Genomic DNA, 26,765 nt, shown 5'->3' on the forward strand with positions numbered 1-26,765 from the left:
TCAATGTAAATAAACAAGTGTCACACTCAAATAAGAGCCAGTGCAACAATACATCCATCCATCTAAACATTTACTTCTTCTGCTGTGTGTGCGGATGAAAAACTCACAGGTCTCCTGCTATCCTATACTGTATTAGTCCAGAAAGTATGACCAAATGTGTTAAAACGAAAGATTGTTTTCACATGTAATCTTGTGTTCTTAAAGGTGGTGTAAAACCCATAGTGGTGGGTACATGGGCAGGCAGTCTCTTCCAGTGGGCAAAATTTGGTCGTCGTTGAATGTTACAATCTTACGGTTAGTATTTTATTTACTTATTTTACTTGTAAAAATCTGTACTACATTGATAAACACAGATGGTTTCTCGCCCTCTGCTGGCTGTAAAGGGAAAAATATACACACTTTTATTTCCATCCATTCGTCCATCCATCATGCCATCAAGTTTTAATTTTTGCTCAAATAGAGATTATTTTAATGTGTTTTTCTTCTTCTAGCATTACAATTTGAAGATCTACATTTACTAAGTATGTTCTACTAAAACCCAACAGCTCATCTGTCAGTAAATAAGGGTTCAATGGTTTTCCTTATCAGCTCTTCAAAGACAAAAAAGAATGTTTACATGTTTAAACATTTGCTTGGTAAAAGTAGTGAATTAAATAATTAGGTAGTGAAGGAAACGTTTCGTTTTCTTGAACGAAAGGAAACTGCCGTTCAAAACCATTAAATGGCCTCAAAATGAGCGCGTTCACAAAAACGTCCACGGAGCAACAATGCGCTACATTCAGTTCACGTTCGTCCGAAATATGAACGAGTTCGTGAACTTTTGTTCATTGAACGCGTTAAGGTACAACACTGCCCGTTAAATATTGCATGGATCTCCACTCTCACACGAGGCGTCGCGGTTATGTTGAGCACGCACGTCTCAGAACGGAAACCCCAAATAATTGTTTGGCCTCGATTATATGTATTTTGAGATCGTCTGGCGCCAAAATCGTAATCATGATTAAAATTCGATTAATTGAGCAGCCCTAGGCAGAGAGACAGATAGAGAAAGCGAGAGAATCACAGCGAGAGAGAGAGAGAGAGAGAGAGAGAGAGAGAGAGAGAGAGAGAGAGAGAGAGAGAGAGAGAGAGAGAGAGAGAGAGAGAGAGAGAGAGAGAGAAGTAGCCAGCCAGTCAGACGCCAAGGAGCCCCAGGCTCCATGTTCAATGTTTGCGTGACCGCTCCACACGCTGCTCTTCCCCAGTGGGCTTCTGCCTCCGTGGACCTCTCGAACATTTGGACTCAACACAGTGGAGCTACGAGCGGATTTGTTGTCTGTGAGCATCCACAGGGGAAATAACGTTACACCTGGACCCGGAACCTCGTTTCGGAACACCCGAGTGCTGGATGGAGGAGCTCAGTCCATTTCAATGATGTCACCTCACCGTGACCTGCCACTGATGACACTGTCACAAGAGGTTTGCATGGGGATTTAAACACGTATCTCTCATGACAGCTTCTCTGGCTCTTTCGTTTGTAACATCCGAGTAGTTTTGTTAAGGTAATTAACTTCCTTTTGAAGTGTTTCTGCACGGGTTTGCTTTCGGATCAGCAGCTGCAGCTTGACTGCTGCTCCTGTGTGCGTGCCTGCGCGCGCGCGCTCGTGTGTGTGCGTGAGTGCGCGCGCAACAGTGTGGGTTATTCAGAGTGCTGCTATGCAGACTGGCTGGAGCCACAGTCAGACAGTCACGGCTTCACTGTAGCTTGCGTGTTCGCCCAGACTGCTTTCCCAGAGAGAAACAAAAAGAGCGGGCGCCACACACACACTGAGGAGAAACCTATCTCTCTTTCGGAGGGAACGACTTGTGCGGAATCGCATATGTTCCACAGCTTTGTGTACGAGTGTGGCTTGTTCAGGATGCTGCTATGCAGACAGAGTGGAGCCACACGAAACCTGCTGGTAAAGTTCAAGTAACACATGACAGTGCAGCCGCTGTCAGCGCAGCGCAGCGGTTCGTGTTGCTTTGGCAGGTTTACGTGATTTAAACAAATCGCAGTATTGTTTTGATTTTATTGTTTTCTTTTTTGCATTGATTTTTATTTGGATTGGGTGATTGCTGGAATAAAAAATATGAAGGACCCCCATCCACTTACTAATAACTGGATCAAATCCCCCTGCAAAGAACCGGTGATTATCCCCATGCAAGGCTCTCACAAGAAGTTTAAAAGAAAGTCTCGCGAGCCTAAAAAACTTTTGAGTGGCTTTGAACCTGACGGAATGAAAACATACACGGTGGATCCATTGGAAGGAGACTTCCTGGAGGACCCGCACCTGGACCCTTGTAATGTCAACAGGTTGGCTCCACTCCACAAACACCTCACGGTGTCACATGAGACCAGCGCCACAAGGGTCCTATCCGGACTACCGGGTGTCATGGTAGCGCCGCCGCAGAGCGGCGCTCTCGACATGAGAATCGGGAGCACCATGGCTTCTAAACTGCCTCAGTTATCCACCTCTCCCTTCATCAGTCCAGAGATCATCCATTGGCCCACAGCCATATCTCAGCCTCTCACAAACAGATTCAGATCAGGCCCCCGCTCTAACTTCCCTGTAACGACATCGTCCAGCAACCTTCGCAGCCTTTCGCCCAACCTCCAGACCTTCTCCATGGACCCGTCAATGTCAGGTCAAACTACAACTCGGCCCATGTCTCAAACGTCTCTGGGCTCCCAAGGCCATGAAAACGGCGGGCATCAGGCTCACTCTCCCAAGGTACAGTGAAAATGTTGAATGTCTAGTGGCAGAGAAATGATGCCAGATTTGACCAGATTGATAAACAGTATCTAACGTGAAACTTGCTCATCCCCTGCTGGTAGGAGTCTCCGAGGAAGCGAATCGGCAGCAACGATGGAACCGGACGTCTTCCGGAGGTCAAAGCCATCCAGCAGACAAGGAGGCTCCTAGCTAATGCCCGTGAGAGAACCCGTGTCCACACCATCAGTGCTGCTTTTGAAGCCCTAAGGAAACAGGTGAAATTGACAGCATGCAATGGACGCACAGAAACATATTCTTTAAAAAAAAAAAAAAATTGTGAAGTGATTTATAGTGAGATCATTTTTACATCAGAAAACAAGTGCTCTGTTAAACTGCATGTTCATCCTGATTGGAACTGAGATAATCCAAGTATTTTTTCCTGAGCATTTAAATGAATGTCCATGACCCGGAAGCAATGCTGAGAAAAGAGCAGCCATTTAAAAACAGTTGAACTACATTCAAGTAGATATACGTACTTGATTGCTCAGTTATGGACAAGGAGGAGCATGTTTAGTTTGTGTTTACTGTTTAGTGACACTAAATTATCATAATTTGGTGGCTTTGAGATATAATTAGCAGAATCAAAAAGCTTGGCGCATGCTCGGCGGTTGTGCTTAAATCTCTGGCTTCTCTGGTTACACCTGGGAAGGAGTCACAAGAAAAAGATGAGGCGCTTGCCACTTTCTGGGAAAAATAATCACTTAAGAGAAGTGATTGAATGAACATTTTGCAGACGAAGGACGACAGATGAGAAAGTTAAAAAAAAAAAAAGACTCTGAGGACGGACGGAAGTAGGTTTTCATTTGTCCATGTAATCGTCACGGGACCATCAAGAAGCACAGTGCTGCTCATGAATTTGAAGCGCTTTTGAAATAGGAGGATGACAGAAGGGTGCCCAGGTCGCGAACAAATGAAGGAGCGATAAAATTGGGTAAATACTTATTGAATACAGCATTGACGTATGTTGACCACACTGTGACACATTTTGCATGAGATGAGCCCGCCTCAACAGGCTGATTTCATAAGAAATTGATATAGAGAGGCATTGTTCTGACCATGGAAGTACAGATCTGGATAAAGGTAATACATCTAAATTAATTGCTAGCTTTTATTTTACGATGAGATCAGCTACATTCAATTTTTGACAAATTTGGTGGGGGGTTTTGATATTTGTGTGCTTTGTGTCATGTTGATCAGAAAGGTAAGGTAGAGAAGCTATTCTCCACTTTAGCAATATTGTTAGTCTTAAATCACTTATTCCACTTCTCTGGTGACATTTAATTGCAGGTGCCTTGCTACTCCTACGGGCAGAAGCTATCCAAGTTGGCTATATTACGGATAGCATGCAACTACATCCTGTCCCTGGCTCAATTGGCTGAGCTGGACTACAGTCCTGACCATGGCAGTCAAAGCTTCTCTCAGTGTGTGGAGCAGTGCACTAGGACCTTGCAGGCTGAGGGTCGGAGCAAGAAGAGGAAGGTGAGACTTCATTTTCATAGCTTTTTGGAGTCTCACATCCCCAAAATTAAATGGTGGCCAGACTCACATGATACAATTTAATAGGCACGGGCTCATGATGAGAGCATCATCGCTTATAATGCAAATTATTTTGTTCAGACAAGTAGAAAGTAGAATTTTCAGGTGTTACCTGTTGCTGACAGTTTCGACCGAGTCGCCAGTCTTCCTCTACGCTGTCTGAGGAAGACTGACGCGGAAGTCAGATTTGATTGAAGTTTGTCCTTAATGACTTGAGACATCAGGCTGTGAATCGCTTCGATATTGCGCACACACGCACACACACACTTAGTGTGTGGCTATGAAGAAGACTGGAGACTCGGTCAAAACTGTCAGCAGCAGGTCACGCCAAAAAATTCTACTTTCTACTTGTGTGAACAAACGAATTTGCAATATCCTATTACGAAGACATGATGAATCTCATCGAAAACATCATCTTTTTGCTACTGAATGTAATGCAAGTGGTCTGTTAATCAATGACACAAATAGAATGAAGTTTACAACATTTATGATGAACACATTAAGGGGAAGTGACCAAAAACAAAAGGACGGGATGAGCATAAAAAAGGTTAGTCCGCCTTTACAGCCCTAAGCGTGGACTCACCAAACAACAAAACCATAACTAAAACAGGACAGCGGGCAGCGGTACACGTGAACAACTGTAAAGACTAAAACACGTGTCAAACACAAATAAAATATACTGAAATATAAAAACAATAGTGATCAAGATTTGCTCCACGCACGTGGGCCCAGCGATCTCCCTGGACACCCACAGGAAGCTGGCACTTTGAGGCAACTTGGGACTTCCTATTTATACAGCAACTACTCTGTCCCAGAGCGCCCTCCTGTGCTCCCACCAGCCACATAACGGTAAAGTCATTTCTGCATTCATCCGTTAGAAAAAGTCTGATTATTTTAGAAGATTAGAATCAAGTTCAAGCAAAATATTAATCGTTTATAAGACAAACACCTTTACTCACTGGCCGAATCTCGGCCCGTGTGAATATGTGCTCCCGCCTGCTCCTTTCCTGTCTAGGTTGCGGAATTCCAATGCTTGTCCTGACTCATTCTTCCTTGATTACCACTTGCAATTCATTCTGAATAGCAACCTATTGACTGCAGTCTAGCATTTTTTTCCTGATACTTAGACCGGGTCCGCTGCAATCAAATGTCCATCACCTCTCTTGATTAGTCCGTTGTATCCGATTTTTCTTTGAGTATGGTGGGATGATAACGCCGTTGACACACACATGAAGCCTCAATTTCATTAAACTGTACTGTTTGGTTCAGTTACTTCATTGTTGTTTCTATTGAAAGAATCCCACTTTTCAGCACACTTTTATCGTACAGTAGGCTTCTCTTGCGTTGCACGACAGACACTTAACTATTATCAGAGAACTGTCACTTCTGTGTTCATGGAATGTAAGAGCAAAACAGGAAGAAAAACATCCTTGGATTACATCACTTTTGAAGGTACTTTTTACTTAGCTGACAGTTTGCTGTGGAAACGCACCCCTGTTCTGTGATGAACAGAAATTAATTGAGCTTTTTGGTAGGAACACCGTTTACCACGACACGGTAGCTATCACGGTTTTACTCATATTGACGCTTTTCCATGAAGTGAATAAGAAAATAGTCTTTTGGTTACCTCAAGGCTTTCACACAGGCCCCTAGAGAGGTTTCCTGGAGAGGTCCCTTATTTCAAGTGGCTACAATGGAGCTTCTCTCGACCATTTTCAAACTCTATGGGCCCATGTGACCAATTCAATGATGCTTCACGAGGCAGGCTCTTTCGAGACTGAAGTTATTGTCATAGACAAGGCTCTTCTCAGTTGGTGTGTCACGCTCTCAAATGCTGCGGTTTCTGATTACAGATCAAGAGGAGGTTGTGAGAATTAATGTAGTCTTTTCGAAAACAAATCTTGCTGGTCCAACTGTAACGGTGTTTGTTAAAGACCCCCTCCTTCCTTTGAGATAAATAATACTGCAACAGTCCAATTAAAAGTATCAAGTAATTTGTCAACAAGCATCAGACGTGATAAAATAATGTCATTATTTACTGTGTATTTACTGTGAAGTAGTTCCAGTACTTAAGGGTTAACTGTGAAATTAACAATCCTACATATGTGGCTAACCAGGTCTGTGGCAATAAGGTTTTTGACCATTACAATCAGTGTACACTTGTCCCGTGTTATTCGCTGATTAGTGTGTGTGTATATAGACGCCGTTCGCCGGACAGCCCTCGCCGTTTTGTCTGCTTTGACACACGTAGTTCCCCTGATCCGCGGTGTAGTGGCATAATTTCTTTCATGGGTTTCATTTGTTAAACCACTTCATCATGAGGGCATCTTAAGGTTTTCCCACTCGTATCCTTATTCAATGCATTTCCGTCATGACTTGCATACTTGTGTACTGACAGACCCGTTAAGTTTCCTTTTTTCTTTCACTCTTGAATGCCTTAGTTTTGTTAATTCTTGTTTACGATCTCCGTGCGCTGCTCATTGTGCACGTACCCATGGGCCCTTGTGTGTGCGTCGTAGTTGGCGTACGTGGTTGCTTCCGACCAATGTTTGCTCCAATTTATGATTTCTGCGTTTCAGGATCGTTCGTCGAATGATCGTTTGCATGTCACACAACTTGAGTTTTCATCGAATGAACTTTTGTTCATTGAACACGTTCAGGTACAACACTCCCTGCTAAATATGGTCTAGCAGAGCCTCACCTGCCTCCCCTGACCGCACGTCCTTGGCCTGGACCCTGTTTGCCCCAACTTTCTGCATGTCATTTGACCACCAGCTTGCTTCGCCCCTGTCTACACCACAACGCACGACGCAAGCTCGTTGATCAGATCTTCAATGGCCTCATGCACCTGCTGTGCTACGGTTCCAGCCTCTCTTTTCCCATTCTCTAAATTAATAGTCCATGTTGCACATGGTTGTCCTACCTTGTTCAAGACAGGCTGGCTACTGCGCTTCCTGCGCTTGTCCGCAGTGACGCACATTGCTTAGAGGCACATCCCACGCTATCAGCGTGTATTTAAACGTCGTTCTCCTGTCACTTAAAAACCCACTAAGTAGCGCCTCCGCGATTGGTGAAGCACGAAGTGGCGAGGGATTTCTGTATAATGTTACTTTAAATATTTTACACCTCATTTGTACATCCTTTATTTCCTACCTCGGTCTGGCACCTATAGGAGATTGATTGTGTTTGCACATTCTGGACCACAGTCATGTTTTTTTTTTTCAATTCATTAAAGGAAAAAATAATGAAAGCATTTGTGGGTGAAAACCAATGAGAAAATGCCAGTATGCCGGAGAGTAACAGCTCTCAGCTCTCTTTTTTTATCGTGGGAGGCAAAGAACTATGAACTTAGTTCATAAATTTTCAATTATGAACTGAACTAGTTCATTTTAAAAGTTGTGAACTGAACTTTCAACTAGTTCATGTAGAAAATGAACTTTTCCAACACTGACTTTAACTCTACCGAGATTCCAGTCATACCTTTACTGAAATCAATTGATCAAAAAGGAACTAATGCAGCATCAAGCTTCATATTTTACTCCCCATGAAAACTGGCTGAGGGCTTTCCCCCTGCTAGCAGACTGTCTGTCTGTCCGTACATGCCAGTGTGTGCGCGCGAGCACATGTGTGTGCGTTCTCAAAGTCCCAGACACCAGATGTTTAGAGTGGAAGGGAAGTGGAGCTGGCGCCATGAAGGGCAGAGGGCAGTGAAAAGGCACGCGAACTGAAACCACACACACACACACACACACACACACACACACACACACACACACACACACACACACACACGCATGCATACACACACGCACACACACACGCACACTTGGCACATTCCCCAGCAGCCTTTCCAACACATTCCCCCACTCTGCCTCTCCAAGCCATCTGCTCCAGCATACTTTGAAACAAGGAGAGGAAAAACACAGTCATCATCAGTTTGTCAGATAGCAGCAGCTGGTGGAAAGACAGCAAGAGACCAGAGGGGGGGAAGAGGAAAAAGAAGTGTGTGCGTGTGTGTGTGTGTGTGTGTGTGTGTGTGTGTGTGTGTGTGTGTGTGCGTGTTTGTGTGATGAGGAGTTGAGTGAGTGTCTGGCAAGAATTAAATGTTTTTTTTTTCTCAGAGACACTAAGTCTGAATACACAGCTTGCAGGAAAAACACATTTTTGTTTCTTTTTGGTATGATGCCATCGTTGACTCGAGGAATTTGTACAGCTTGCAGTAGTATAGACTGAAGATTGTGTTTGTGTTGTGTGTGTGTGTGTTTCTTTTCATCTCATAAAAAGCAGCAGGAACATCACAGGTCCCCTCAGGTCAATTATGTGCCTGCGTACCTTAGTTTAATGGCCACTTAACTGTTTTCTGTCGAAAAACCTTTTCTGCTCAACATCAAGCATGCAACGTGCAGCTTGATAAATCACAAGCATCTTGTTAACAGCAGGAATAATTAAGCAGGAGGAACTTTAATGATATTTTTCTGTATGCAATGGAGTCCGAATTTTCTGGTGACCAGTCCAAGGGGTTCACCACCTTTGGCCTAAAAGCGGTGTCAAAAAATAATACTGGACCAGAGAAGTTTGCTAGAACACTAGAGGATGTGACGTTCATTTCAAGGTGGGAAAAGTGGTTTTAGGTCATTAAAACCATGATTGTCATCAGTAACTACATGCGCTTTGTCAGTTTGCTTTTGAACTTGTTAAAAATCCAGGCGAACATCTGACGATTGTTTTGAGGAACACTTGCGACCTTGAATAAACCACACAAGCACACAACATTCGCTGCCTTCGAAAACACTCGCAATTGTTCGCCGCTCATTGGGATAGTGGCTTTAAAGTCGATAGGACATTGGTCCCCTTAACAGTTTTCACAAATAACGTGATATTGAGTGAGACCAACTCCAAATAATGAATGACCGCAAATAATTGAACTCACCAAAAGTGGTTATAAATGCCTACATTAACAGTGTAAATCAGAAACACCATAATCGACGTGGCCCAAAGTATTTAAACTTTAAAGACTTTAAAGTTTAAAGGCATTTTGAAACATTGCTTTACATTCAAAAGGACGGTGAAGGACATGTTTGCACCCACTTCCTGACATCACCTCTATTGTTTTTTGCTGTTGCTATCTATTATGTGCATGCAGGATTTCGTCTTTGCACTTTGTGAATGAAGGGGTAGATGCTAAGCTAAAGGCTGTAGCTGTCGACCACAAGCACGCAAGACTCAGCTTTCGAGTACAAGCTGCGCGCACAAATTCAGGTGATGAAGAGAAACTGCTCAAGTGACGATGACGCGCTGGTGTTAAAGACCATTTACGAGAGTTCATTGCTGTCTTCTTGGCTTGGTGCTTGTTGTGTGTAGAAATGAGTGTGGCTTATTTGTTTCAAAAGTTTTGACTCATTCAGAGGTGTTATCTCAACAGGTTGGAAGAATTCCTGAGGATATTTGAAGAATTTGAAGAATTGAAGAAACTAATGCAGACAATTTCATTGCTATGTGAAGACAGCCATCTACAGCATCAACAGGGCAGTTTAAATCTTGTATTAGGGGGTAACAAAGGCTTGAGATTAATATTTTGAAATCATTTTTTGATGAAGTAACAAATGCTCTAAATGTAACAGATAAAATGACTACCGTGTTTTCAGTTATGTGAAATATTTTGCCGTCATTATTTGTATAACTTGCGTGTATGTTCTGGTAGCTAGTGATGAACATGCTGATAAACAATTTATTTTCTATGGAAATTTTATTTCCAACATTATTTTAGATTACTGTACTTAAGAGAACAGTGTCAGCATAAAATGTTTTGTATATATGAAAAAAAGATTGACAATGTTTACATTTAGGGATGGGAATTGAGAACCGGTTCTTGTGTTGTTGAGAACCGGTAGCCACGTTACCAATTCCTTGGAATCGTTTACTATTTTTCTCAACAATTCCCTTAGCGATTCCAGTCAGCACAAATGACTTCCCTACGCATGTTCCACATGCGCATAGTGACATAAGCAGCCAGAGACAGTGATGGCACCTGTGAGGCAGAAGTGCTCCAAAGTTTAGTTACATTTCGCCAAGAAAGACAAGAATAGAGTTCAATTTCATCAAAAGGAGAAAATACCTCTCATATGCAAAATCATTTGCATATTGCATTTAAATACAAACTAACTAGCACTGCTTTTCGTGCTAGCTCTATTTCTATAATTGTAAAATCTGTCATGCACATCGCGTCTCATGTTTTATTTTAGATGACGACAAGAGACGCCGTCTGACTGCTTCAGACGCCAGCAGTACTGTACCTCGAGCTTATTCGTTAACGGAGGCAGGGAGGAGCAACATTTTTAAGGAAAGGACTGAAGAACGCCATTGTGCTGTGACAAAGCTTGTAGTTAAAGGCTTGCACCAATTTACAGCTGTAGAAGCCCCTGATTTTCAGTGGGTGATGATTTTCTATTGTCGGAGAATGTTTGCATTCTTTCTTCTTAATAGAATATTTCACAGAGCAATATTTAAAACAAAATGATCATAATCGTTTGTGCTTCTTTTTTCCCCCAAATGAGAATGAATCGGTATCGTAAAATTCGTATCAATTCCCATCCTTATTTACATCAGAGTACACTTTGTACATGATTGTTCATTTTTCCCTTTTTAACGCACTACTAAAAGAAAACATCCTGGTTCCTGATGCAAGTTCCAAAGTAAATGTGAATTTTTAAATCACAATCTATCCTCACAAGAAAATGCAGTATTTTACAGTATAAGAAAATAATAAATATATGTATAATACAAATGTTTGTTTCCATGTAAATTATTGTCTACAATATTAGTATTGTCCCACTAAAATTGATTTTCAAACCTAATTGCAATGGTGTCTAAACTATGGCCCGGGGGTCATTTGGGGCCTGCCATCTATTTTTCAATGGCCCGCGGCATATACTAAAATTGACATTTGACACCCACTTTTCTCATTTCTTCCCAAAAGGGGAGAGGGAATGAGAAAGGTGGGCATAAAAAAATTAGATGTCACTACTATTCATATAGTGGTTCACAGCTGTTAAAGGTATGCAAAGATACAAATCAACAATTTAAAACTAAAACACAATTTCTTTTCAAAATACAAGTGAATAATGAAATCTCCAATATTCTATTGTGTCAAGGTCTGATTTTTTACCATTCTGGTAGTTCTCAGAAAGTACTCTCAGAAAGAATGGTCCATGAGTGTGACATGAGAGGCCAAAAATACAGTTGACATTACATACATTACAAAACCAGGTCAAAATGACACACTTTGAAATCAAACCTTCCTGCAGAGACCTCTGAATAATTAATGATATTTCAATCAGCCCTTTGTTGTCTCAGTTAGGGTTTTAAACTAGGGTTAGGGTTTAAGTGTTAGGGTTATTGGTTAAGTGATATTGTATGGTTTCAACCTAGGGTTAGGCCCTAACCATAACGGTTTGAAACCCTAACCGTCAGCTTTCTCAGTATTTTTTGCCACCTTTCCCAACTTCTACTGGAGGTGTTGCAGCCATGAAATTCTACGTTAATTATTATTTGAAAAATAAAATAACGTTTATGAGTTTGAGCATTAAATATGTTGTTTTTGTACCGTATTCAATTGAATATAGGTTGAAAAGGATTTACAAATCATTGTATTTTGTTTTTATTTATACATTTTACACAATTTCCCAACTTCAACCGAATCCGGTTTGTAGATGTGGCGTTGTTGGTTAAACAGGGACCTCTAGTGGTCACAAGTTACCGTAGCAGCGCGATGCGCATTTTGTACCTCAATAGTAGCTCTTTATCTTACGACTACTCCACTACTCTCTTCGGGAGGAAATCGGACCATTTTTTGGCAAAAAAAAAGGGACAAGTGATGCCAGAACTTTCCAATCCTGTTTGGCTGTCTGATTTTGTATTTTTAGTTGACATAATCCGACATCTGAACGCGCTGAACACAAACATTCAGGGGTAACATGCAGTGGTAAGCCAACTGTGTTCACACATCAGAGCCTTTCGGGCCAAGCTGCTACTTTTCCAAAGGCACATATCTCAAACGGAGCCCAATACCACACACTTCTCATCGCTGCAGGAAATAATGAGCAGTTTTCCACAGAATTTACTGTTTTTATTTTGAAATGTAGACTGGGACATTCTGCCGAAGACATCGGAGCACTTGGATCTCAGATGAGCACCATCAGGCCGGGCTCATGAAATGGACGGACACACATGCACACAAACGAGGGACCGGTCAAGCTGTAATCGGTCATGTTTATTTGCACGTCTCAACAGTGAACATGGAGGCAGCTTAATGGATGGTTACGGTCACGATTTTGGAGAATTTCTTGGCACAGCAGGTGGAGGGTCTTTGCGGCAGAACCAGGCAGTATTTTTACTGGACGCTGAGCTGCATCAAGGAAAAAAATAAGCAGGTTAGTATTTATAACATGCCAAATGTTTGGCAAGTTGCGTCACCTGTCAGCATGTTGGACAGGATGTTGATCATGACACCTTGTTTCCTAAGAGCCTGCACCAGCTGCACCTGAAATAAAGGAGTCAAGCACTTGGATTCGTCCAGTTTGTCATTGAAACAGGTTCGAAACTTGTGGAAGCGTTCACGTCAGTCGATCCATGCTGCAGGAAGCGTGTACTTTGGCACCATCTGGTGGACAAAACGGAATATAATGCACATGCTGAAATGTTTCAAACTACGTATATGTTATACATATATGACGTGTTTTATATTTGACATTATTAAATTGTTTTATTGTTGTGCCCAAGTCTCCAAAAAGATACTAAGGTACTTCGGTTACACGCTCAATTAAATTGGACCTGAATAAAAATAAACTTGATGAATCATACACGACTGAATTATTTATTTTCTTCGTGTCAAACTTAACCACCGTAAAGAAAAAAAAAACTGTGGAGCCAATATAGAAGCTTAACATTTACGTGCTATTTTTCAGTCATTCCTGCAATTGAATGCATCAAATTAAAGTTCAAATAGATTACTCAAGAATACTAGGTTGTGTTTGCGATGAAATCCGCTTGACATCTCGCGAGATCTGAGTGTGAACTAATTCCAGCGGAAGTACTTCTCCATCCTCTTTTCCGCCGGCCATAGAGGAGTACTCGGCAGGGTAAGCTATGGTGTTAGCAATTTGACTTGCCAATCTTGAGCCATCCGTGTGAGAACGCTTCTGTATACTAAATAAAATAAAGGAGATCGCTCTGAAACGTATCATTGTTACACCAAAACCCATATTGTCGCGACATTCATGAATGTTGGCTTCATTACGACGTCTCCCGCTAACGCCTCCCATCAGCGTCCGTGAATCACCCGCATGTCGTCAACGCTCACTGACCTGACGAAAACCTCCCGAAAGCATAAATAAAGATAAATCATTCGGCCTTGTATTTCCGTAATAAAGTAGTAGTGCTTGGGATTGGTTCAATATGCGAAGTCCATTTATCTCCGTGAGTTGTCTACTATGCTAACAAGGTTGACAACACACTCAGTGTTAGCATGCTAAGCTAACTATAATAGCTGCTTTTGATGCCGTTGCAATTATCTGCAAATAGCATATCAGCTACGAACCTGTTATGAAACCTGTATAATGTCATTTGCTCACAAAATTTGAAACGTGACAGGGTCTGCTATGGTTTGCAACTATCTGAACTTGTACTAACTGCTTGTGTCACATCTACTGCAGACAGAGTAAGGTTTGGATGTAGGATGAATGTTTGAACGTAGAAATTATGCTTTTTTTTAACAGTTGAAGTAGGTTTCTTATCACTTGTTTTCCAATATGGAGCATGCATATTTGATGGTGAGGTCTGTGAATTTCCTATAAAACAGCTTTTCTTCCACAGCATTATGAAGCTGAACCCATATGTAACCTCTTCCCGCCGCAAGAACCGCAAGAGGCACTTCAATGCTCCCTCACACATCAGGAGGAAGATCATGTCCTCCCCCTTGTCCAAGGAACTCCGTCAGAAGTACAATGTGAGGTCCATGCCCATTCGCAAAGATGACGAAGTCCAGGTACTGAAATGAAGCTTGATTTTAGCTAAGAAAACTGGTTAATTATGCATACTCATGATTTGTTTGCCGCACACAGGTTGTCCGTGGACACTACAAAGGCCAACAGATTGGCAAAGTGGTGCAGGTATATAGGAAGAAGTACGTCATCTACATTGAGCGTGTGCAGAGAGAAAAGGCCAATGGAACCACAGTCCATGTTGGCATCCATCCCAGCAAGGTGACCACTTTCTCTGTTTGTACTTGTTGGTGAATATGAAATGAAGGCCAATGCTTGAATGCTTTCGAGTATGCTTCAAACAACTGAGAGATCATTTTTTGTTCTAAATAATTTTTGTATTTGCCTCTCATAGTTAGTACCCCTAATGGGAGTGCAAGAGCTCAGTCTCCGGTGGAACTAAAATTCATATCACGGTTTAATTGAGTCCCTTCATGTCAGCGATAAATAGTTTCGGACAGACTTAATGGACCTGTATTCTGGTGTTTCGTGACTGTTTTATGATAGCGTCACAGTTGGCATGACCTCACCATCTTTTCTTGGTAATTACTTCTCGTCCTCCTTTTGCAATATCAATATTTGTCAAAAGTTTTTGTATATTGGCAGCCATGAAGTTGAGGGTTAGTGACTTAGAGGAGGGGCTCTGCACAGTGGAAGAAGTTAGCCATCAGCAGCAGCTGGGTCGGTGGAGATGACTCCTATATGTGGACACATTGGGGTGGTTAAAAACAGGCAAGACTGTCCATTTCTTGGTCAGGTGTATTTCAATACGTTTAAATCGATTGATTAGCACGTCCGACTCATGGTGCAGAGGTGCAATGTTCTGGCCTTCTTGTGTGAAGTTTCTGTGATTTCCCCCTGCTTGTGGGTACTCCAGTTTCCTCCCACATTCCAGAAACATGCGTCGTAGGCCGATTGACTTCTAATCGCCTTGTAGGTGTGAGTACGGGTGGTGTCTTGTCTCTGTTCGCCTTGTGATTGGCTGGTAACTGGTTCAGGGTGTCCACTATGGATTGCCTGAGGTCAGCTGGGATAGGCTCCAGCACACTCATGACCCTTGTGAGGAAACGCGGTAGATGGACATTAAATTAAGGACTAATGTAAAAACTGCATTAAAAATGGCAATTTTGTGTAGCTGAGTCGAACAATCTGTTGCATACTGTCAGTCGTGATTAGTATAAATTTGAACCATCAGGCTTGCTCACTGAGCCAATGCTAACAATTTATCAACGCTACGCAGATTGTCCCTCTTCAAGGTCACAGAAAAGCTGCAGTGCTTTCAGCTAATAGTGTTTGAGACTCTTGCCCTGATCACCTGGTAGTCATGGACCTGACACAGACTATGCCATCTTTCTATGCATGCAATGATAGATGCCTCCACAATCTTTTGTCACTGCCATGCTGTCTCTCTCTAATGATAACTGAAATCAACAAAATGTCCACCATACAATTCAAATAATAGTTGTCGTGGCAATTATGATTAGGACCTTCTTAAAGTAACTGTGTGATATTGTTTAAAACCAATCTAATCGCATTTCCTTTCCTCATAGGTGGTCATCACCAGGCTAAAGTTGGACAAGGACCGCAAAAAGATTCTCGAGCGCAAGGCCAAATCTCGCGCTGATGGAAAGGAGAAGGGCAAATACAAGGAGGAGACCATTGAGAAGATGCAGGAATAAACATCTTTTGCTATCAATAAATTGTATAAAACAGTTTGTCCATGTCATGTTTTCTTGTATCACACCAAATTGATGACTTTTCAGTTAAATAAGGTCCTGGTCATTAAAGCTATTCAACATATGGCACTTTTTATGGTCAGATTTGTTGGCTTTAACAGCATTGTCACATTTACTACTATATAATGCGTCACAGTTACACTTGGTAAGGTAAATGCACTGATCAAATTCTACTTGGACTGTGAATCATTCATTCCAATTCAGGGTTCCTGCTGCCCCTTAGAGCTCCTCAATCCACCAATCAAAAACAAGGCCTTTGTTGGCATTAGAATGTCTTAAAATATTGACATAAGATTATTTTAATAAAGTGTCAAATCTCAAAATGAACATTCTTTAATTAAAGTAACTTGGAACCACACAATGATATCAGAACCAACAAAACAATGATGTGGGTTTAGTCAGTTTTAAGACAGGTGCACATCATAAATGGATGTGAGCAACTTTTGACAGCATGGGGCATTTTATTTAAAATGGAATTTTAACTTTACTTCAGCTGCAGGACTCATTGGTGAAACTGAAGACTCACCCCTATCTGACTGGTAAAATCAAGAGTTGCTGGACAAAAGGACGTCAATGCGTTGATGTTCAATTTGGACATCAGAAATTTCATAATGGACGATATCCCATGCGTTGAATTAAACTTAAAACCGGTACTGAGAATGGACAGATGGACAAACGTGGGTGTGTTTCTGAAAGAAGAAGAAGAAGAAAAAAATAGCACTTCTCTGCTAAATGGGTCTGGTGGGCATGCGCACTAACACTTCCCTCTCTCCGCGTGATGTGGTCACGTGACGCTTTGACGCTTCGTGTTTCAAGTTGTGAGAAGTTTCTATCCGTGTGGCATTCTCCCTTCTAAGTTTGCTGATTCCATGGCAGAATTAAGTTTTGTCATCGCTATGTCCGCAATGACCCTGTTTTGGGGCGTTGTGGGAGGAGTGGTACCCTGGTTTATCCCCAAAGGACCAAACAGAGGGTGAGTGTGTTAGTGTCACTTCACTAGCACAGCTAAATGCAAAACGAAAACGTTCATTATTGTGTCTATGATCATGATTGGAAGCTTGCAGTGTTTTTTATTTTACGGTGTATGTGTTAAATGTTGGTCAGAAACTTCTACAGCTTTTCCTACGAGTTTGTGTTGGCGAGTACAGGCTCATACTAGATCAATTTTCACCTGCGTGTAAACTTAATGTTGAGCTTTTTCCTCTACATGTCGCGATTTAAGTTTTTAAAAGTATACTCCTCGTACGTGAAAAAATAAAAATAGCTCATCTCTGGAAAAAATGATGCACTTACCGTATGAATGTCTATGAACCTTGAGCTAAAATTTCCTCAAACATTGTCTTTTCCCCACAGAGTGATTATCACGATGCTGGTATTAACTTCAATTTGCTGCTACTTGTTGTAAGTATTACTAGGCAATGTTTGTAATTTAAACACATCAAACATCTTCCTTAACTAATTATACTTACTTTTTACAAGTATATATTTACCATGTGTCCTACATACCCAACTATTCCACAAATATACTTATCTAGAAACCACTTCACCAAATACTGAAAACAATCTTATGTCGATGTAAAGATTGACGTGTAGTGTTAGTTGTGGGAATGGTCTGTTAGATCACAATGACCGGGTTGTAAAGAAACCGTTTCAGATAAAATCTAAAACTTCCATCTGTCAATTTACGATACCATCACTTCTTATCAGATGGTTGTGTACAACCTGGATTAGTCAAAACTTCGTAAAGGTCTGGGAAAAGCATAAATCCAGGCACAAGGTGATGCCCGATGCTGGTTAGAGACCCGCAATGTCCAACATTTGTTGAGCAGTGATGTTCATAAGTATTCTTTCTATCAGTTGGTTGATAGCCATTCTGGCCCAGCTGAACCCACTGTTTGGGCCGTCTTTATCCACTGATGCCATCTGGTACCTCAACTACCACTGGTCGTAAATGCTCAGGTAAAACCCATTTGGAATGTCAAGGCCAGCATTTTCTGCATGTTGTAGTAATTGGACTGATTGATTCTCAAAGTATGGTCTCAGGAGACGGTCGTGCAACGTGAGGGACCACTTTCTCATCACTTCATGCTGCAGTCCAGTTTTGAAATGCCTTTAACTCGCATCCCTGTGGCCTTACAGACTGACGCCGTATCTGTGCCTTACAAGCTCCAAAGGACTTCTCTTAAAATTGATCCCTGCTGAGTGTATTTTGATGTAAAAATAAACCTTAATATAAAAAGTTACTGTTTGGTTGATGTGTATGTTTAGTTCTGGTCTTTCAACAAATAAACTTGTCATAAATGTTACTTGTTGTGCCTTATCCTCTGTTTTTTATACAGATCCCATTAGTATTATAGTCACATCTAGTATGGATGTCTTTAGAAAACAAATCAACATTTATTTCTATTGGTGTTTAGACTGTGTTTAGAGCATGATGTTCTCTTTAAACTTAGTATTTCCCTCGAACTTAATGATTTATTTTTAAGAACTTCATAATAACTCTCAAGAAAAAGAAAGTGCTTGTCATGTACATACTATGTACAATTTATTCGTGGGTACCTAAAAGCTACTGAATGGAAGGCGAAGGAAGATTGTCTCCCTAGCTTGCCGTAGTAGTCCTGCGTCACTCTCTAAAGCGTAGGCAAAATGGCGTCTCCCGATGTCCACGTCCGAATATGCGAACAAGAAATATTAAAATATGACCTGGAAGTCAAGGCTCTCATCCAGGTGAGGATTTTAATTAGTATTATTAATTGGAGCTGTGTTGGAATACGGTGGTCTTTGGGCTTGTCGTTTCAAAGGAATGTTTTTATGTAGTAATATCTGACTGCCTAGGTCGATGACAACTTACCTATGTGATCGAAAGTAGATGGAGTGTATGTGTGTGTGCGTGCGTGTGTCATGTACCAGTTCATTCATACTATAACGAGTTATTTTATACAGGAAATAGATTCTGTTTTCAATTAGAAGAAACCGCTGATTAGCACGTCTGCCTCGCAGTTCTCGGGCTGTTCGATTATCAACACTTGTGTGAAGTTTGCATGTGTGTTTAACTTCAACGAAGACTCAACACTGCTAGTCTCGATGCCCAATTAGGTTTTGTTTTTGTTAGGGTTTGCACGTTACTAAGACAAATGTGCTGTCTTATGGGAACACAATGCGTCCGTGTTGTGACACGCAAGCGCACAAAGTACGAAGCAACACTACAAATACATTTGTAGAATTATTTCCGACGAAATTTATCTCAATATCGCTTCGAAACTATAGTCAATCAAGATATTTCAACTATAGAAGCAAAATAGTTGCTTCCACTTTGATTTGTGGCAAGGTCTGATTTATGAACAGATCACATTATTGATCTTCATGTAACTTTTAAAAAATGGTCAGCAGTATACTCTTGTTTTGGTTTTGAATGTGGCGCCATAATACTTTGGTACAGTAATCAATAGAAATAAAATTATTGATAGTGTGTCAAAAATATGAAATATTGTGTGCTCAATTATTCTAAACTGCATTAAAAAATATAGGTTTATTTTTATGCTATCAAATGGATTTCAAATGACTAAAATGAAGTTTTTGTATTTTAGTTGTCAGCTTTTTTTTTCTACCGATGTTTTAAGTTTTTACTGTGGTATAATTTCAGTACGCATATTGAGGTATTTTATTCAATTTTATCTTAGCTTGTTTGTTTGTTTGTTTGTTTTTATAAATTAATACCGAAAAATTTCGCCCTTATCTCCTTCAATTTTTCTGTACGTGGCCCTCAAACAAAAAAGTCTGGACACTGCTGTTCTAAGTGTTTGAGGGAATGCCCGGATGAGAGAGGGGAGGGCAGGTTGAGCTCTGTCAGGGGTCCGACGTGCCATACCATAAAAGGGTAAGCAAACCAGGCATTTGCAGCCCCGAATATATCCCCCTTCTAATTTACCTCCCATGCACACACTTTTTCTTGCCTACAAACAATTACATTTCATTTTTTACATATTTTCACACACATTTCCAAGCTGCTCATAAATGCATCATTCACAATGAGACTGGTCGAGACGGGAGAGCTGATCTTCAACAAATGAGCCATGTAAGATGAGTCAAACTGTGACAGTTAATAATGTGGAACAATTAATTGGTAATTTTAGGGGATGATGTCAAGTGAGTCTTTCTTTATTGTGAAAAGCCCACCGACAGGGAGAAGTCTTGTTCTTTTCTGCTTACAATTTGTGCTGACTATTTTGCAAATACAGTAAAAAAAAAAAAAAGTCAAATACTTGTACACAGAATGTTAAGTTGTGGCCATTCAAAACAAAGTTGTTGCTCCATTATAATTTGTGTTGAATGGCCACAAGTTGGTATTTTGTTGTCTTTCTATTGTTTCCACAATAGTAATAATAATATAATAATAATAATAACAAAAAGTTCCATGTGCCTCCTTTTTACCTTTAAGCACCTGGCATTGATCTCTTACTCTTATTGATGTACCTTTTCTTGTGTTGTGTGCTTTTGCTGTAACACTCTTATCCAAAATGCCACATGTCATATTCTGCCAGGATATTAACGAGTGCAGAGGTCCTCAAAGCAAGCTGACCGAACTGAACGCAGACGTGAAAAAGAGTTTTCACAATCTACGATTGCGCATTCAAGTGAGACTTTCATAAAGCCCTGACTATTTGCATTTATATGTCATTAATACATCGTTTGATTGTTTTCATGGCAGGATTTAGAGCAGATGGCCATGGAGCAGGACAAAGAGTCTGATAAGCTGGCCTTGATCAGTCAGGTAGAAGGACACAGGAAACAGATGCTGAGGTAACTTTTTCATCCGATTGAAATATCTACTACCGTCACGTTCCAAAAACGTGCACGTTTGTGTGTTTTTGGCAGCAACCAGACAGCCTGGAGGAAGTCCAACCTGGCCAGCAAATTGTCAATTGACAATATGGAGAAGCAGGCGCTGCTTAATGGTGCGGATAGCGGCGCGAGACAGAGGTGAGGGGACAGCAGGTTAGGGTTAGTCGGCTGTCAGCTGGAGCTGATTGACCTACGATTAACCTCCAATTGGTTACACATTGATACCTCTAATTATCGCCCATGCTGCTAAAAATTCCCCCCAAAACTTACGTTTTCCTCCGCGACCGCATGCCGACATCATTGCGCAAGTTTAAATATGACTGATTTGACAGCACGTCGAATGTCCCTTTTGAATTGTTTTTCTCCATAAACTATGATACAATTACACTCGTCACTCCGCTACAATATCCTCACACAATTACGTTATCGGGGCGTGCGCTCGAACAAGACAATCGCGATAACATGACGTGCGCAACATGTGATGTGCGACGGTAACGTGTCGCATCGATGGAGCGCCAATTGACGCACCCCGCTGTTAGAGGTAGATCAAAACAGCTGCTGTTCTAGTGTTAAGAACACCAGTGAGATGCAGGTATTGCATACCACATAAGGAAAATATACCTTACATATTACATATTATTGCCCATTTCAGTGTCACTTGGCGATCGGACAAAAAGTGTTCTCTATTAATCGCCCACCACCCTGTTGGACATAAACCTTCTCTAATTATCGCCCTGGGCGATAATTAGAATGAATACGGTTCTTGAACTATTATTAAAGTATATCAAAGTATTCCAATAGCGTCTGTTCTCAACAGTTCTGCAAATAAGAGTGCTTCAAGCTGTTTATTTCTCACTCCCATTTAAAGTTCACTGTGAAACACAAATAAAAAGAATAGACAACTAAACATTGTATACAAACATTTTCAAGCAAACTAAATCATCTTGGAGAAAATGGGCACATTAAATATGAGATGTCAGAGACAGGCTAATGGAAATGAGCATCAATGTTATGTAATGTAAAAATACAAACAGCATAAAACAATACTCCCAGGCCTATATTCTCTGTGCTTTATTTCAACAAGTATTAGTGGTGCATAATTTATTAGGGGACCTTCTTTGCTGCTCCTTTGTGCTTCTAGTTCTGCTGCATGACCTATCGAACAGCGCATGTTGCAACACTAGACCAAGGAATTTAGATTTTTCTCTACACCAAAAACCCATGAGAATGATTCACTTTGTTTTAGAAACTTATTACCCCTAAAGACATTTCCGAGCAGCCACAATGGAGAGTTGTGTATATGCTCTTTCCTACATCACAACACCGTCCATTTGAATGAGTATCATATATTTCTGTTATTTGTTTTCTCATTGTATCATTCAGGAAGACCACCAAAGAAGGCCTGGCCCAGACATCCAGTGACATTACAAAGAATCTGATGAGCATCAGTCGAATGATGGCCCAGCAGGTTAATCAGAGCGAGGAGACGATGACAACGCTAGGTTGGACTGAGATTTTTTTTTTTTTTTTTTTAAAGATTTTGAATTCCTGGAGCTTGCGCCAGGCTGTTTGTATTGTGCTCAAATGGTTTTCTGTGCCGTTTCTAGCAACTTCATCCAGAACCATCCAAGAGACCAACGATGAATTTAAAACTATGACTGGGACCATTCAGCTGGGCAGGAAGCTCATCACTAAGTATAACCGCAGGGAGCTTACCGATAAACTGCTCATCTTCCTCGCGCTGGCCCTCTTCCTCGCCACAGTGCTCTACATCCTGAAGAAAAGACTCTTTCCTTTCTTTTGATGCTTGTACGCCATGAACGCATTCCAATACTTTCCCAAAGTGAGCTCAAACGATTTCAGACATAATGCATCTTGTGCTACTTCCCTGGCTTCTGCTCACTATCTCAACAAAAGCGAAATGCTGGTCACCACTCAAAGTTGGGCTCAATGAAATACAGTATACGCGACACAATGTTCTTTATCATGAGAATGGCTCATGTTGAAATTCCTAATATAAACTTCATTGTGTTGTACTGAGATTGGAATTGTTCACAATGTTGGTGGCTCACATTGCACCTGTTACTCTTGTGAGCGGAGAAAAAGTGCACGTATCTTTGTAGCCATGCCCACACGCGAATGGCCGAGACAGAACAGCACACATCCCTGTCTTTCTTCAGATAAGACCCGGAAAAGCAAACTCTGTCCTGCCTGTTTTTCCCCCTATCCAATATGGCTCGAACGAAATGGTGGGGGATATTTTTGGTGCGTGTGGATTTGTTATCTGACGTTGCCTTTTCAGCACCTCGTAGGAGAGTGTGTCCAGAGGAGCTAGCTGCGTGACCTCACCGCAACCGTTGCACCATTGTAAATATTCTCCTATTTAATTAACAAATAACTGTTCAGTGTGGATGGCTGAAATGTGTCATGGAGTTCAATGTAGGAAGACGCGCAGAGAGGCACCTTAGTGTCAATGGTGTGAAGTGGAAGCGGTGCCAACATGTACCTATAAAGGTTCTCTTCGGCAGAGCGTTCGGTTGTCTGGGTTGTTTTTCTTAAAAGTTAGTACCGAAAGTGAAATTCAGAACCAATAAAAACTTGTTAAGGGGACACTTAGTGACATTTTCTTCTTGAGCAAAGCTAAATTGCATGACCAAATTATCTCTGATTGTGCTCTTCAAATGTATCTCAGTAAATTTGTAATTTGCGTTTTGTTTAGTTTTTGACTGCAACACTTTAGTGCATGTTGTATATTAATTTTGACATTTTATCCTATATCTTGTGCCTCACCTCCATTGCCCAATCTTATGCTCCCACAGGCAAAATAATCATTTTTGATGAATCTGTGCAGAAGTTTTATTTTTGATATTTCGTACACAAGTATTTGTCCTTCATGAAAGACTGGGTCAAGGTTGTTTCATTCACAGTCATACATGTCTGTGCCGGCTGCAGCCATTCAACAAGTTGAGTGAGTGTACATGTGGTTGACAGCAGGTTGTAAAATATGTAAACTACTAGTAACATTTTAACCCTATTTAAGCAGGTTGAATGAAGCCTCATAATAGCCACTTGAACATTTTAACTAGACAGAAGCCATATGTATGACAGCTGAGCATGAACACCCACAGAATGGATGCTCTTGTTTCCTTGACGTCCTAGTGAGATGAGGCGGGTTTTTTTCTTTTTCTTTTTTTTTTCGTAATACATCCCGCAGATACAATATCACAATAGAAATGCTCATCTGCAACTACTGCATTTTATTGGGAGGCGTTTCTTTAAATCATGGTTACCTTATTTTACTTCATTAGAGAACAATTGCTATTTGTATAGTAAAATGCAGTTCAACACCTCTAAATTAGAACCGTCAGTTAAATTAGGTCATTTGAATATTTTTCACTTTATTCCATAGCACGCTTGGCAAACGTGTCAAATTGACAAGTATCACGTTTCTGTGCTTTTTTGATTTAGAATTTATTATTAATATTTGCTCGCAAAAATCCACGACAATATCCTGTGTCGGAAACAGGCATCGCTAAATATATTCAAACAAATAAACCAAAGTGTTTTAACCCAATTGCGAAGAATACAACATGCCGTCAGAATAGTGGCCAATTACCAAGTCCTAATACCATGGAGCGAGCTCCCGCTGTTGGAGGTGGGAAAGGTGGCCTGGACGTTGTTGAGCTCTCCTTGCATGCCGAAGTTCACGTAATTGCCATTATTGGACGATACCGTTTGCATGGCGGCTGCGGAGTAACTGCACGCATAGTTTGTGCCGCAGGCGCTGTTGGCGTAGCTGCTAAACTGCGGATGCGGATAGTTGTTGTAGGCGAAGTGGTTGACGTGGGCCATGCAGTAGGACGGATTGCAGGGGCTCGCCTCGGCCGCCACGCAAGCCTTGCCGTCCCGCACCAACACCGGCACCGACACCCTCCTGGGCGGCGGCAGGGACACCATCTCCAGGCTTTGGTCCTGCCTCTGCCGCTTGCACTTGTACCTTCGGTTCTGGAACCAGATCTTCACCTGCGTCGGGGTGAGCTTGAGGACCCCGGCCAGGTGGTCTCTCTCGGGGGCGGACAAGTACCTCTGCTGCTTAAAGCGGCGCTCCAACTCGTACACCTGTGCCTGGGAGAAGAGGATCCGCGGCTTTCGGCGTCTGCGGCCCTTCGGTCGGTTCGGATCCTCGCGTTTCGAGTCGTCTTCGGCTTCGCCCCGAGGACTCAACTCCTCTAATTAGAAAAGATAATAATAATAATAATAATAATAATAATAATAATAATAATAATAATAATAATAATAATAATAATAATAAAAACAATAAAAACAATAAAAACAATAAAAACAATAATAATAATATATCATCATAATAATAATCTGTTGGATGACTGGATGGATGGATGGATGGATGGATGGATGGATGGATGGATGGATGGATGGATGGATGGATGGATGGATGGATGGATGGATGGATGGATGGATGGATGGATGGATGGATGGATGGATGGATGGATGGATGGATGGATGGATGGATGGATGGATGGATGGATGGATGGATGGAGAATTGGCTATCTGTACTTTTGTTTGTTACATGCATGCATTGTCTGGATTGATGATAAATTACACACGCAATACGAATGTATAAGCCTATTAAAAATAGAAATAAAATGCATTGTTTGACAATTTTTTTACAAATGTAATCGATCGTTTTTCTAACGTTTTTACGTTTCCCCTTGTAAACTACCAATTTACTACAGCTGTTGTCGTTGCGATTTTTAACTGATCCTATCAAAAATGTGTAATTTATTATTATTATTATTATTATTATTATTATTATTATTATTATTATTATTATTATTATTATTATTATTCTGCAGGGGGTGAACTATTAATTTTTTTGTGGTCTTTTATTTATTTGCTCCCAACATTTATTTGTTTTTCTGTTTTCCAGGAAATTTTCTAATGCGTTTAGCGAGTTCAGGTTATTTTATTGGTCTCATTAAACATTATATTAAGGGTTAAATGCATTGTCACTGTACCGTACTGTTACCACTGTACTTTTAGCTTTTTCCTTGAGAAAGCTTTGACAAAAATTTAACGTATCTTTCTTACAAAAGAAACTTGCGGGGAAAATGCATCAAATATATCTGCGCCTTGTTTTATTAATTGTGAGCTATGTCATTGTTGTTGGTTTTGTGTCACGAACTCACCTTTTGCATGTTTACCTTCTAACAGGCCTGATGCGCCCTCCTTCACTCCGTCCATCTGCGTAAGTGGTTTTCCGTAAATAGCGAATTTGGGGTCATGATGATGGAGGTCCTCGTCAAACAGTGGGATCCCCGTTGACATGTCCCGCAAAGGCTCGTGCTTGAGACTCAGCACGCAGCAGGAGGAAGTTAGGCTAGAAGTGGCGGTGAGCGCGTTGCAGCAATCCATGCGAGAAGAAAGCTCCAGAGAAGACATGAGGTCATGGCTGTGCTCCAGATTTAATATATCTTTGACGGAGAAGGGAGTGGACGTGCTGGGGCTCGGAAACATCGCCAGCAGCTATTAAACTGTCACGCGAAAGCAACGATAAGACAAGTCCTTCTTCTTCCTGGCAACGTTTAGCAGATTTAAGTATTTCTTTGGTTTGCCACACACAGACCCTTGGTGAAGTCTTCACTAATTTGGAACGACAATTTCAGACACTTTTTTCTTGTCTTCTCTCTCTCGCTCTCTCTCTCTCTCTCTCTCTCTCTCTCTCTCTCTCTCTCTCTCTCTAGCTTGTGCGCATATAGACGCTCAGAGAATGTGGGAGTGGGCAAGAGAGGGCCAGGCGG

The 26,765-nt window shown here is 41.3% G+C and overlaps 5 protein-coding genes and 2 long non-coding RNA genes across 14 annotated transcripts; 5 read left to right on the top strand and 2 right to left on the bottom strand.

The window, feature by feature from the left end:
- The first annotated feature begins 1,148 nt into the window (after positions 1 to 1,148).
- Positions 1,149 to 11,115, top strand: atoh8 (atonal bHLH transcription factor 8). 3 transcript variants are annotated; one of them, XR_015860986.1, is made up of 5 exons: positions 1,149 to 2,753; positions 2,858 to 3,010; positions 4,083 to 4,274; positions 9,475 to 9,590; positions 9,754 to 11,115. XR_015860986.1 is itself a non-coding variant. In XM_088387801.1 (4 exons), exons 1-4 carry the CDS (start codon positions 2,112 to 2,114, stop codon positions 9,778 to 9,780), a joined length of 1,014 nt encoding a protein of 337 aa, XP_088243927.1. In that variant the 5' UTR covers positions 1,149 to 2,111; the 3' UTR covers positions 9,781 to 11,115. The 3 variants fall into 3 exon arrangements, 2 of the variants coding, with proteins under 2 accessions (XP_088243927.1, XP_088243918.1); XM_088387801.1 differs by lacking the exon at positions 9,475 to 9,590; XM_088387792.1 differs by lacking the exons at positions 9,475 to 9,590; positions 9,754 to 11,115 and adding an exon at positions 6,992 to 9,462.
- A 1,018-nt stretch (positions 11,116 to 12,133) lies between these two features.
- On the top strand, positions 12,134 to 13,175 carry LOC148404038 (uncharacterized). The gene is made up of 3 exons (XR_015860304.1): positions 12,134 to 12,312; positions 12,473 to 12,760; positions 12,855 to 13,175. It is a non-coding gene; the product is annotated as an uncharacterized LOC148404038 (long non-coding RNA).
- LOC148404039 (uncharacterized) lies at positions 12,335 to 16,824 on the bottom strand. 4 transcript variants are annotated; one of them, XR_015860301.1, is made up of 3 exons: positions 16,631 to 16,824; positions 12,804 to 12,990; positions 12,335 to 12,735 (listed from the first exon to the last, which is right to left on the bottom strand). It is a non-coding gene; the product is annotated as an uncharacterized LOC148404039 (long non-coding RNA). The 4 variants fall into 4 exon arrangements; XR_015860299.1 differs by lacking the exon at positions 16,631 to 16,824 and adding an exon at positions 13,341 to 13,601; XR_015860294.1 differs by lacking the exon at positions 16,631 to 16,824 and adding an exon at positions 13,281 to 13,601.
- On the top strand, positions 13,340 to 16,083 carry rpl26 (ribosomal protein L26). The gene is made up of 4 exons (XM_088384855.1): positions 13,340 to 13,468; positions 14,202 to 14,373; positions 14,450 to 14,590; positions 15,919 to 16,083. The coding sequence occupies exons 2-4, from the start codon at positions 14,206 to 14,208 to the stop codon at positions 16,045 to 16,047; spliced, it is 438 nt and encodes a 145-aa protein (XP_088240981.1). The 5' UTR covers positions 13,340 to 13,468; positions 14,202 to 14,205; the 3' UTR covers positions 16,048 to 16,083.
- A 27-nt stretch (positions 16,825 to 16,851) lies between the features above and the next one.
- atp6v0e1 (ATPase H+ transporting V0 subunit e1) lies at positions 16,852 to 18,410 on the top strand. Of its 2 annotated transcripts, none has more exons than XM_088384872.1 (4): positions 16,852 to 17,077; positions 17,458 to 17,505; positions 17,962 to 18,063; positions 18,148 to 18,410. In XM_088384872.1, exons 1-3 carry the CDS (start codon positions 16,974 to 16,976, stop codon positions 18,053 to 18,055), a joined length of 246 nt encoding a protein of 81 aa, XP_088240998.1. In that variant the 5' UTR covers positions 16,852 to 16,973; the 3' UTR covers positions 18,056 to 18,063; positions 18,148 to 18,410. The 2 variants fall into 2 exon arrangements, with proteins under 2 accessions (XP_088240998.1, XP_088240991.1); XM_088384865.1 differs by having other exon boundaries at positions 16,853 to 17,077; positions 18,135 to 18,410.
- A 264-nt stretch (positions 18,411 to 18,674) lies between these two features.
- bnip1a (BCL2 interacting protein 1a) lies at positions 18,675 to 23,792 on the top strand. The gene is made up of 6 exons (XM_088386982.1): positions 18,675 to 18,831; positions 20,646 to 20,738; positions 20,813 to 20,904; positions 20,980 to 21,084; positions 22,330 to 22,448; positions 22,554 to 23,792. Exons 1-6 carry the CDS (start codon positions 18,751 to 18,753, stop codon positions 22,748 to 22,750), a joined length of 687 nt encoding a protein of 228 aa, XP_088243108.1. The 5' UTR covers positions 18,675 to 18,750; the 3' UTR covers positions 22,751 to 23,792.
- A 532-nt stretch (positions 23,793 to 24,324) lies between these two features.
- On the bottom strand, positions 24,325 to 26,602 carry nkx2-5 (NK2 homeobox 5). 2 transcript variants are annotated; one of them, XM_088386969.1, is made up of 2 exons: positions 26,169 to 26,602; positions 24,325 to 25,175 (listed from the first exon to the last, which is right to left on the bottom strand). In XM_088386969.1, exons 1-2 carry the CDS (start codon positions 26,479 to 26,481, stop codon positions 24,559 to 24,561), a joined length of 930 nt encoding a protein of 309 aa, XP_088243095.1. In that variant the 5' UTR covers positions 26,482 to 26,602; the 3' UTR covers positions 24,325 to 24,558. The 2 variants fall into 2 exon arrangements, with proteins under 2 accessions (XP_088243095.1, XP_088243086.1); XM_088386960.1 differs by having other exon boundaries at positions 26,154 to 26,602.
- Positions 26,603 to 26,765: the final 163 nt, after the last annotated feature.

The sequence above is a fragment of the Syngnathus floridae genome, chromosome 1, assembly GCF_059516105.1.
Source record: "Syngnathus floridae isolate MCC-2025c chromosome 1, RoL_Sflo_1.0, whole genome shotgun sequence".
NCBI classification, from domain to species: domain Eukaryota; kingdom Metazoa; phylum Chordata; class Actinopteri; order Syngnathiformes; family Syngnathidae; genus Syngnathus; species Syngnathus floridae.

Bases quoted from the DNA above. Each gene is read 5' to 3' on its own strand.
- atoh8 (XM_088387792.1), top strand. From the start codon at position 2,112: ATGAAGGACCCCCATCCACTTACTAATAACTGGATCAAATCCCCCTGC. The intron at 2,754-2,857 runs GTACAGTGAAAA...CCCTGCTGGTAG, and splicing joins ATCAGGCTCACTCTCCCAAG to GAGTCTCCGAGGAAGCGAAT. The intron at 4,275-6,991 runs GTGAGACTTCAT...GAACACGTTCAG, and splicing joins GTCGGAGCAAGAAGAGGAAG to GTACAACACTCCCTGCTAAA.
- rpl26 (XM_088384855.1), top strand. From the start codon at position 14,206: ATGAAGCTGAACCCATATGTAACCTCTTCCCGCCGCAAGAACCGCAAG. The intron at 14,374-14,449 runs GTACTGAAATGA...TGCCGCACACAG, and splicing joins GCAAAGATGACGAAGTCCAG to GTTGTCCGTGGACACTACAA. The intron at 14,591-15,918 runs GTGACCACTTTC...CTTTCCTCATAG, and splicing joins TTGGCATCCATCCCAGCAAG to GTGGTCATCACCAGGCTAAA.
- atp6v0e1 (XM_088384872.1), top strand. From the start codon at position 16,974: ATGGCAGAATTAAGTTTTGTCATCGCTATGTCCGCAATGACCCTGTTT. The intron at 17,078-17,457 runs GTGAGTGTGTTA...TTTTCCCCACAG, and splicing joins CCCAAAGGACCAAACAGAGG to AGTGATTATCACGATGCTGG. The intron at 17,506-17,961 runs GTAAGTATTACT...TCTTTCTATCAG, and splicing joins TCAATTTGCTGCTACTTGTT to TTGGTTGATAGCCATTCTGG.
- bnip1a (XM_088386982.1), top strand. From the start codon at position 18,751: ATGGCGTCTCCCGATGTCCACGTCCGAATATGCGAACAAGAAATATTA. The intron at 20,739-20,812 runs GTGAGACTTTCA...TTTTCATGGCAG, and splicing joins ATCTACGATTGCGCATTCAA to GATTTAGAGCAGATGGCCAT. The intron at 21,085-22,329 runs GTGAGGGGACAG...TGTATCATTCAG, and splicing joins GATAGCGGCGCGAGACAGAG to GAAGACCACCAAAGAAGGCC.
- nkx2-5 (XM_088386960.1), bottom strand. From the start codon at position 26,481: ATGTTTCCGAGCCCCAGCACGTCCACTCCCTTCTCCGTCAAAGATATA. The intron at 25,176-26,153 runs GTGAGTTCGTGA...TTTTCTAATTAG, and splicing joins AGAAGGTAAACATGCAAAAG to AGGAGTTGAGTCCTCGGGGC.